At 40.2% G+C, this 11,515-nt stretch overlaps 1 protein-coding gene across 1 annotated transcript; it reads left to right on the top strand.

Annotated features, from left to right (window-relative positions):
• The first annotated feature begins 5 nt into the window (after positions 1-5).
• Positions 6-716, top strand: LOC112203954. The gene has a single exon (XM_024344850.1). It carries the CDS (start codon positions 6-8, stop codon positions 714-716), a length of 711 nt encoding a protein of 236 aa, XP_024200618.1.
• Positions 717-11,515: the final 10,799 nt, after the last annotated feature.

The raw sequence follows: 11,515 nt of genomic DNA, 5'->3' as shown, positions 1-11,515 counted from the left end.
TAGATATGATTTCGGACCCAGAGCCCCAATTTTCTAAGGCTATCACAACAAGGAGTGGACGTACACTTGTGGATCCACCAGAGAAAGGTAATAAAGCCCAAGCCGTGATAGAAGAAGAGGAGGACGTTGAGTATTCTAAAAGGGTACTTGAGAAGGACCTTGCCACATCTAAGGTTGAGACACAAGCATCTCCAACGTCTGAACCCCCAAAAGGTAATGTTCCTAACTTTCAAAGTTCAGTTATTGCTAATCCATCGTCCTATATTCCATTTCCAAACAGATTTGCAAAATCAAAGAAGGAGGAGGAGGAAAAACCAATTTTGGAGATTTTCAAGAAGGTACAAGTCAACATACCTTTGATTGAGTGTCTTACTCAAATCCCTAAGTACGCTAAGTACTTGAAGGAGCTTTGCACCACTAGGAGACGTACACGTGAGAAAAAGGTAGTAAAAATGTCTGAAAACGTCTTAGCTGTGATTCAGAGAAAGCTTCCACCTAAGCTTAAAGACCCAGGAAGTTTTTCTATCCCTTGCACTATTGGTAACACTAATTTCGAAAATGTGATGCTAGATCTAAGAGCTTCTATAAATGTTATGCCTTATAGTATTTATGAATCTCTAGACCTAGGCGAGCTTAAAAATGATAATGTGATTATCCAATTAGCTGACAGATCTAATGCTTATCTGAAAGGGTATGTTGAGGATGTCCTTGTGTAGATGAATAGCTTGATCTTTCCTGCACACTTTTATGTCTTGGAAATGGGGGAGTCTCCTCAGAACTCAATGCCATTTTTGCTTGGAAGACCCTTCATGAGGATGGTTAGAACCAAGATTGATGTGTTCAATGGCTCCTTGACTATGGAGTTTGATGGTGAAGTTATTAGCTTCAATGTTTTCGAAGCAGCTATGAGGTACCCTCTTTCTAATGATTACTCTGTTAGTACTACTGACCTTCTGGACTCTCTTGCTCAGAAAATTTTTGAAGTAATGAATGAGGATGCTTTGCATACCACCATGGAAAAAGGAATTGGCTATTCTAGCATTGGTAAGGAGATTCCATTAAAGGAAGCCATGGATGACGTCTTGGATGACAAAGTGCTTAAGAGTGTGGCTTACCTTGAGTCAGCGCCACCTATTGTAGGTAAAGCTCCTAAACCTTTGTCAATTCAGTTGTCTATTAATAAACCTGTCCCTTCAGTGATTCAGGCACCAACACTTGAACTTAAACAGCTTCCAGATCACTTGAAGTATACCTTTTTGGGAGATAACGACACCTTACCAGTGATTGTGTCCTCAAAGCTCACGGTTGAGCAAGAAGGTAAGTTGGTGGATGTGTTGAAGAAGCACAAGACTCCTATTGGATGGACTTTGGCAGATATCAAAGGAATTAGCCCTACACGTTGTGTCCACAAAATACTTCTTGAGGAGGGGGCGAAACCCACAGTAGAGGCCCAAAGGTGCCTCAACCCTCCAATGATGGAAGTAGTCAAGAAGGAGGTGATAAAGCTCTTGGATTGTGGAGTCATCTACCCCATTTCGGATAGTAGGTGGGTCTCACCCGTGCAAGTAGTGCCTAAGAAGAGTGGAATCACGTTTGTGAAGAATGAGGAGAATGAGCTTGTGCCACAAAGAACTGTGACTGGACACAGAGTTTGCATTGACTACAGAAAGCTCAACGCCACCACAAGGAAAGATCACTTCCCATTGCCCTTCATTGATCAAATGCTTGAAAGGTTAGCTCGTCATTCTTTTTATTGTTTTCTTAATGGATATTCTGGATATAACCAAATTTGGATAGCTCAAGAGGATCAAGAGAAGACTACCTTCACTTTCCCTTATGGCACTTTTGCATATCGTAGAATGCTATTTGGACTTTGCAACGCCCCAGGTACGTTCCAAAGATGCATGCTTTCCATATTTTCTGATTTTGTTGAAAAGATTATTAAAGTGTTTATGGATGATTTTTCAGTTTTTGAAAAAGATTTCGAAAATTACCTTGATAATCTTGAATTGATCTTGGAAAGATGCATTGAAACTAACCTTGTTTTGAATTGGGAAAAATGTCATTTTTTGGTTACTCAAGGTATCGTTTTAGGGCATATTGTCTCTGCTAGGGGTATTGAAGTAGATAAAGCTAAGGTAGATTCTGTTAGATACTTACCCCCTCCCACTTCTGTGAGGGAGGTTCGTTCTTTTCTTGGACATGCATGATTCTATAGGCGCTTTATCAAGGACTTCTCTCAAATCTCAAGACCCCTATGCAAGTTGTTGCAAAAGGATGTGGCGTTTGACTTTGATGAGGAATGCAAGAAAGCTTTCGAAAAGCTCAAGGAGTTGTTGACTACTGCTCCTATCATGCAACCACCAGATTGGTCCCTTCCATTTGAACTCATGTGTGATGCCTCTGACTATGCAGTTGGAGCTGTCCTTGGTCAACGCAAGGATAAGAGACCTCATGCCATATACTATGCTTCCAGGACTTTGAATGATGCTCAATTGAATTATTCCACTATAGAAAAAGAACTTTTAGCTGTTGTTTTTGCTTTAGAGAAATTTAGATCTTATGTTACACCCCATGTCTGAGATACCCTTTTTACTGAGTTGCATGAAATTCCTTATGGTTACCGTTCGCGATTATAATTTTCACATTTAGGGGGTGGTTAAAAATTGACTTTTTGTGAGTTAATAATTTGAGAAAATTTCCTTCATGAAAGTTGTAGAGGGCGTTAAATCGAGCGCGTGCATATGTGGTACGTAAAAATCAGAGTTCGTATGCAAAAGTTATGAGTGAATTACGAAAATTACTGTTCATGGTAAAATTTGAATATATATGGAAAGTTACCCGGGTAGGTTTCCAAAACCGGAAACCCACCCCTCTTTCTCTATCCTCTCCCCCGATTCTTCTCCTTTCCCCTTTGGGTTCTCCTCTTCCCCTTCGATTCTTCACTTTCCGGCCACCATCTGGCGTGCAACCGGTCACCACAGGGGCGCCTCAACCCGCTCTTGACACTAGTGACCTAGGATTTTGGAGTTTTGGCCGTGAAAGTCCGGATCGAAGCAAGGTTTGCTCCGGTTGCAGTTTTGGGATTTTGCCGATTTCCGGCCATTCCGGCCACCTCCGGCCACCAGATTCACATCGAAGGTTTGGTTTTTGATGGAGATTATTTCCCCTAAGGTAGTTCATTCCAATTTGCGTTGTAGAGGTTGAATTGACAATTTTTCATTTCTAGGGTTCTTGAAGTTTCGGGGCTTTCCTTCGTCGGCTTGATTCGACCACTTCGAGGTAAAATTGGATGATGTTGTAGTTGGGAAAATTGTTAGGCCTGTTGTGTAGATGCTAGTGCCGGAATTTGGTGGTCATCGGAGGAAGTGGTTGCTCACTGTTGGTAGCGCGTGGTGGTGCGTAGAGCTGTGTTTTAATTGCAGTTTTAATCCCTTATACTCTATAACGATTGTAGAATGTAATGTATGAAGTTTGGTGGAAATTGGAGGAATTACGAATTGTGTTTAATTGATTAATTAACGATTTATGTGAATTCGATCGCCGGAATTCTTTCGAATTCACTCTAGAATTTATTTATCGATGAATGAATATGGATGGAGTATTAAGGATGGAATTTGTAGAGGGTTGAGGACTCGGATGTTAGGCAGGGGGATGTTTTGAATTTCCAATTATAAGTATCGTAAAGTTAAAGTTCCGTCCTGTGAATTATATATATTTATGATTGTTATTCGTACAGGACGAGAGGAGTCTCCATACGAGGAGAATCACGAGCGACGTCAGGATTGACCGCATATTGTGAGTGGACCTTTGATTTTAATTGATGCATGCAAATTAAATTCCGCAAGTTTTAAGTTATTGATTTATCAACTTAATTATCGAGCATTTTATTTTGGTTTGGATTATTGAATGTTTTATTGGTTTGAACTTTTGAATTAAGATTCGTTATGCTCGATTTGAGGATTTTGTTTTATGCGGATTCGGAAATTTATACTATTGATTTTATATTTATATTCAGCTCTTTGAGCTTTTTATGAGATTTACGAAATAAGAATTCGAGGAACCAAAACTTTATACTTCTTTATACCCTACTTATATTGGAACTTGAGATGATCTTGGCGTGCGGGGTCACGTCTTTATACACTTGGATTCTTATTTCGTGAGATATGTGGGGAAACTATACAGATTTATTGGCTTTCGACGATCTTCTTCCTCACCATGCGCGGGTCATGTGCTCAGGTCTCCTCCTCACTTACTTTGTGTTTGTGAGTGGCAGTTGAGGTAGCTTTCTCCTCCTCACGTGGGTGGTAGTCGAGATGATATTCTCCTCCTCGCACAATCTATGTGTGAGTGGTAGTTGAGGTTATTAGTTCTCCTCCTCGCACAATCTATGTGTGAGTGGCAGTTGAGGGTAGGTTGAGCCCGAGGGGCTCCATTCCCGTATGGTGAACCCATTTTTTTCCCCATATTCTTTGTTGTTGTTCTTGACTAGCGGGGCTAGTCGGGTTTTCTTATTTGTTGCATGCATCGGGAGTTTTATGGATATAAATGTGGAAAAGTATAAAACCCTTTTTCTTTCAATTATTTATTTTTGTCCACTCACGCTAACGTTTTTATATACTTTTCCCTCGGCCCTTCGGTTTCAAATGCCCAGATTGCAGTATTGTTGCTCGGTGTACGAGTGTGAGCCATAGTGACCGCACCTGCTTCCGCCATCACCTTCTGTAGGTTACCTGTTTAACCTACTGCACTCCTTGTCTATTTATATTCCTAGAATGCTCTGATTACTAAGGGATATGTGACCCAAACTTGTATGAATTATATTTGAGGTCGATGACCTAACTTTGGTGATTGTAGTAACTTTTACCTTTTGGAGATTATGTATGATGTTATTAACTTTGAGATGGGTTTGGTTGAATTTGGGAGCAGGGTGGCTCCAGGAGTTATGGTTGGATGATTAGAAGTGAATTTTGGTTTTCCGCAGGATTTTGGGTTATCCATTTTTAAGGGAGGTTATGCCGAAATTTTTGGTAAATCTCCTTTAAAGGTGGGTCCCGCAGGGCCACTTCGGATTCCAGGGTGGAATTTGGGGTGGGTCTTGTCATCTTATTTGCTTGGAACTAAAGTGACTATTTTCTTTGATCATGCAGCTTCGAAGTATCTACTCTCGAAGAAGGAAGCAAAGCCAAGGCTTATTCGTTGGATCCTTCTTCTACAAGAGTTTGATGTGGAAATCAAGGACAAAAAGGGAAGCGAGAATGTGGTGGCAGATCACCTTAGCCGAATCATACATGATGAGGACGCCCTACCTTTGGTTGAAACATTTCCGGATCAACAACTCTTTGGAATAGAGGTAAGTAGCCCTTGGTATGCGGATATTGTTAATTTCTTAGTTACCAATAAAATCCCTAGTCATTTGTCAAGTCATTTGCAAGCTAAACGTAGAAAAACTGCTCGGCAATTTGTGTGGAATGATCCTTACTTGTGGAAAATTGGTAATGATGGCATAGTTAGACGATCTGTTGATGAATCTGAATTTAATGATATCTTGTCTTTTTGCCATGCAAAGAATTGTACGGGTCATTTTGGTTCTCAGAAAACTGCATTAAAGGTGTTAGACTCCGGTTTTTATTGGCCTTCGTTGTTTAAAGATGCACATGCTCATTGTATAACTTGTGATAGGTGTCAAAGAACTGGAAACTTAGGACCTAGAAATCAAATGCCATTAACTAATATACTCATTGTCGAAATTTTTGATGTATGGGGAATTGATTTCATGGGACCCTTTCCTTCTTCTTATGGTTTTCTATATATCTTGCTTGCTATTGATTATGTGTCGAAATGGGTGGAAGCAAAAGCCACCAGGACTAATGATTCTCAAGTTGTTTAAGAATTTATAAAGACTAACATCTTTGCAAGGTTTGGAATGCCAAGAGCCATTATTAGTGATGGAGGGACACATGTTTGCAACAAAACCATAGCCGCTTTGTTCAAGAATTATAACGTCACACATTGGGTCTCTATGCCCTATCATCCTCAGACAAGTGGACAAGTAGAAGTTTCTAACCGTCAGATCAAGCAGATTTTGGAGAAAACCGTGAGCACTAATAGGAAGGATTGGAGCAAACGCCTTGATGAGGCACTATGGGCTTACAGAACAGCATTCAAAATGCCAATAGGGATATCACCTTTCAGGATTGTGTATGGTAAGGCATGTCATTTGCTTGTGGAGCTTGAACATAGAGCATGGTGGGCCTTGAAGACGTTGAACATGTCCATGGATGATGCTGGAGTGTTGAGGAAGCTCCAAATGAATGAATTGGAAGAATTGAGGAATGATGCTTGTTACGTCCCGAACCTAGATTTATCGGTTTACTAACCATTTAGACGGTAAATGTCGTTTACTTTTCATTTTTTACTTCATACCGATACTTTAGTGGCCCTAAAAGGTTGACTTTTGTTCGGGTCAGTTTTTGAGAAAATTTTCTTCATAAAAGTTGTAGAGGACTTTAAACCGAGCACGTGTATATGTGGTACGTAAAAATTAGAGTTCATATGTGAAAGTTATGAGGGGAATACAAAAGTTACTGTTCATGGTAAAAATGAGGTATAAATAAGAGATTTTACTGTGGTAGGTTTCCAAAACCGGAAACCCACCTCTCCCTCTCTCCTCTCCCCCAAACTCTCTCCTTTCCCTTTCGGGTTCTCCTTCCTCCCTTCTATTCCACGCCGTCCGGCCACCAACCGGTGTGCAAACGGCCACCACAGGAGCGCCTTCCTCCCCCTACACCCTAGTAGCCTTAGGTTGTGGTGATTTGGCCGAGAAACCTCGAATCGAAGCAAGAATCATCACAGCTGCAGTTTGGCTTCCTTCCGCACTTCCTCCATTTCCGGCCATCTCCGACCGCCAAACCTAGTCTATTAGGGGCGCCTCGAGCTGGTGATCGTTTACCCTCAAGCTTCTAGCTCCAAGTTACAGTGTGGAGGACGAATTGAAGGAAATTTCAAATCTAGGGTTTGAAATTTCTGGGTTTTTCTTCGCCAGCCGGTTTCGACTGTTTCAAGGTAAAATTGGGATGTGTTGTAGTTGAGAAAAATGATCAGTGTGTCGAGTTGTTGTTGTACTTGAAATTTGGCAGCCGGTGGTGGAGGTTGTTACCGGCGCGTGGGCACCACTCGCCGCCACTATAGGTGGCGCGTGGAATGGTGTAGGGCAGGTTTTTAATGTCTATTGTTTAGCTAGATAATCCCTTGTGTATTGTAGTTCCCATAATTGCATCTTTGGGTAGAATTGGAGATGTGTGATTATGGATTTCGATATTTTTTTTTCTAAGGGTGGAATTTGTTAATTGAATTACAAGGAATCTATCCATAGGATTTCCTTGATTCTGCCCTAAGCCCTTAAATTAAGGGAATGAAGTTAGTGGAGAAGATTGGAAGGTTTAGGCGTATAAAGACAATGTTAGGGTTCGGTTTTTATTTATCGTAAATTAAATTTTCCGTCCGGTAATTATTGGTTTACAAACATTATATTGTACAAGACGTGAGGAGGATTCCCATGAGGAGGGTTCAGATCGACGGCAGGCTTAGCCGTACACTGGGAGTGGACGTTTGATTTTAAATAATGCATGCAATTAATTTTTTTTTCCCTAAATTTATTTAAATTATCCTTTTAATTATTCAGCAGATTATCCGATTTTTAAATATAGAATTATTTGTCGTTTGGATTTCGGGTTGGAAGTTGTCATGCTCAATTCTAAACTCAGTATTTGGAATAATTTTCGATGAATTGTTTTTCCGAGGTGATTTCCCGAATTGAAAGAAAAATTTATCAGTCGATTTTGAGTTTCCCAAGAAATCTTCGAAAATGGGATTTTCATTGAGATTTATGGATGTACTTTAACCTCACATATTGGTTTGTGAATTGAGAATATTTTTGGGTGTGCGGGGTCACACCATTAGCTTCTATATTCTCCTTGTGAAGTATTGGGGAAGCCCTTCTGTTTTTGATTTTTTTCGTGGTTTTAACCCATCATACCTGGGTCGCTATATTATATTGCTAGCTAGCCTATTAGTACTCCTCCCCACTTACTATATGTTTGTGGGTGAGTAGAGCAAAGCATGGGATGCTCAAGAGTGTGGGACACTCCGACCCGAGCCTGGGAGGCTCCCTTTTATTCGTATGGTGAAAACGCTTTCCCCATACTCTTTATTTATCTTTGACTAGCGGGGCTAGTCCAGTTTTCACTTATACTAGCGGGGCTGGCTTGGTTCTATGAGATGCTTGTTTATTTAAAGATAATTGTCTTTACTCTTATTGCATGCATCGGTTTTAAATGAAATAAATGTGGGAAAGTATAACTCCTTTTATTTTGCAATTTCTTATTTTGTGCACTCACGCTAACGTTTTATTTACTTACTTTCCCTTGGGCCCTTTGGTTTCAAATGCCCAGTTCGCAGTGTTGCTGTCCGGCGTAGGAGTTGAGGCTTAGCACCATCATTGCCACCTATCCTTTGTAGGTTATTTATTAACCTACCTTATGTATTAAATTTTATTTTCCATAGATTGCTCTGATGACCTTGGGAGACTTATATAAATATTTTTTTAATTATGTATTGTGTCGGAGTTTGTGTAATTTCGAAGAAGTGGAAAGATTGGAGCTGTTGGGTTGTAATATATAAGTCCTTATGATTATGCACTTAGACTTTTATGCTTGGTAAATTGTGGGTTGTTTATTGGGAAGCAAGGTGGCTTCAGGATTTGGGATTGAGTTAAATCTAGAAGTGTTTTATCTTTGTGTCCTTGCAACAGGTTTGGGTTGTCCACTTGTAGGGGAAGTTCTGTGGAATTTTTTTCGAAAAGTGGGCTCCGCAGGTCCATCTTGGAGTTTAGGGGGAAATTCCGGGATGGGTCCTGATAGTTGGTATCAGAGCTTTAGGTTTTCCATTTCCTGTCAATTATACTATCTTATATACTTGATGACATCTAGGATCTTCTGAGTGATGGCTCGACCGCGGCGGATCCCCATCATGTACTCTTCAATGTTAATATGTTCTTGAAGTGTATATGGTAGTTATCTTGGTATCTTTGCTGTGTATCGTCTAATTCTTTTTCAATCTCAGGTGCTATGCCTCCTAGACGCGAAACCGCGGGGAGACTCCTCCCGCTCCAGGAGACGAGAATGCTCCTAGACGATTAGAGGATGCTTTGGGACGTATTGTCCAACAGTTGACAGCAACGCTTCCTGGCTCCAGGACTGATTTTACCATGGAGCGAGCAAAGAGACATGGAGCGTATAGTTTATCCCATGCTCCTGATGCTATGGATGCTCAAAATTGGCTAAACAAAATGGAGAGGATTTTTACACAGATTAATTGTCCAGAGGACCGAAAAGTGGGATTAGCAGTAGACTTTCTTGATGTTGTGGTTTATGATTGGTGGGATATGACTAGAAAGGAATTAGGGAATGTTGGTCCGATGACTTGGGAACAGTTTAAGGAACATTTTAATAGGCTGTATTATGGCACAGCTATCCGTGACCGGATGAAGTATGAGTTCTTACATCTAGAGAAAGGGGACAAGACCGTGACGGAGTTTGAGCAGCGGTTCACTTAGCTAGCCCAGTTTGTGCCAGATTTGGTAGGCACTGAGGAGGAGCGGATCTACAGGTTTATTGAAGGATTGGGGTGTGATTATCATCTGCAGTTGACAGCTGTGCCATTTTATACTTATCATGAGGCGGTTAATGCCGCTCTGAGACTAGAGATTCGGGTGGCCCCAGCCAGGGTCCATCCAAGAAAGCTGCTTCCACCTCTGGATCTGGATCCTCAGTAGGCAGTGGATAGAGTAGTGGATCTAGTGTTGGATCTCGTTTTAGACGCGGGGGGCATAACAGGAGATTCACTCGAGGACAGTTTGGTGGATGCCAGTTTGGGCAGAGTATGAGTTCTTATATAAATAGGTTTTTAATTATGGTTATGTCGGAGTTTGTGTAATTTCGAAGCAGTGGAAAGATTGGAGCTGTTGGGTTGTAATATATAAGTCCTTATGATTATGCACTTAGACTTTTATGCTTGGTAAATTGTGGGTTGTTTATTGGGAAGCAAGGTGGCTTCAGGATTTGGGATTGAGTTAAATCTAGGGGGAAATTCCGGAATGGTTCCTGACAATGCTTATGAGAGTTCAAGGATTTACAAAGAGAAGACTAAGGCTTATCATGATAAGATGCTTCGTGGCAAGACCTTTGTTGTGGAACAAAAAGTCCTATTGTTTCACTCTCGACTTAAACTCTTTCCTGGTAAACTTTAATCTCGTTGGATTGGACATTTTATTGTTACTCAAGTTTTTCCTCATGGTGCCATACAAATTAGGAGTGAGACACCTGGGAACGAGTTTAAGGTAAATGGCCATCGCTTGAAGCCATACTATGAGGCATTTAGGGAGACAACTGTGGAGGAAGAGGACCTTCACATTGCGCCACCTCCTATGGAATAAGAAGAAACCTCCATCTAGCTAAAAGACGTTAAACTCAAGCGCTGCTTGGGAGGCAACCCAATTCAGAAAAATAGCTGTGGAGGAGATCATCAACACAGATTTGCTCTCTTTAACTCTATCTCCTCTATTTCGATTCTTCTGATTGTATCTTTGTTCTTTGCATTTTTGGTTTTTGTTTTTAGGATTTGTGATGTTAGTCATTCCATTCACATGATTTAATTGTTCATTGCATGCTTTAATTTGTTTTTACATTGAGGACAATGTATGATTTAAGTATGGGGGGAAGGATTAATGTTTTGTAGTTAGTTTTTGTGATTATAAAAGAAAACAAAATATAACATCAGAAAAATGAGAAAAAGAAAAAAAATTTGCGTTAACGTTGTTGTAGGATTTCATTTTAGGTTTTTGTTTTTGTGATTTATATGTTTATGTTTGAGTCAAAAGGAATTTTGGGTTAATATCTTCTTCATCCTAGGCAGATCATGTGATGAGAAGGTCTAGTTTGGATACGAGAAGTGCTGACAAAGGGTCTCGTCCCCTGTCAATCAAGTGAGCTGAACTCCGCCAAAATCGTTCCTCTCTTCACCTGGTCATGTTCCTTTACTAAAAGGAGAAGAGAACATACCCTAAGTCCAAAACGTTTTTGTCTTGTTTCTTGCATCAGTTTTGTGATTGAGTCTTAGTTGCCCTTCCAACTGTCTAGGATGATTTATATCTCTGAAATTAAGGCTGAAAGATGATCACAAGATTGAGATAATGTTTGATGATATTCTTTGGTTAATTATGATGTATGAAAAGCATATGAATGTGTAATAGATATGGTGCAATGTTAACTTTGGTACATAATATGAATATGTTGATGATGAGTATGATTCGAAACAACCCTTGTGAGCTTTTGTGCCTATGTGCTTTTTCTTCTGAGTGATAAATGAAAAATATATTCTGAAATTTCTTGGCGATGCTTAGTTGATCTCATTATCTTTCATTTGATTGATTACATGTCATAGATTAAGTTTAATG

Source organism: Rosa chinensis, chromosome 5 (assembly GCF_002994745.2).
Source record: "Rosa chinensis cultivar Old Blush chromosome 5, RchiOBHm-V2, whole genome shotgun sequence".
Classification (NCBI taxonomy): domain Eukaryota; kingdom Viridiplantae; phylum Streptophyta; class Magnoliopsida; order Rosales; family Rosaceae; genus Rosa; species Rosa chinensis.
Note: the sequence above shows the minus strand (reverse complement) of the source record. Positions and strands in the feature narration are given on the sequence as shown.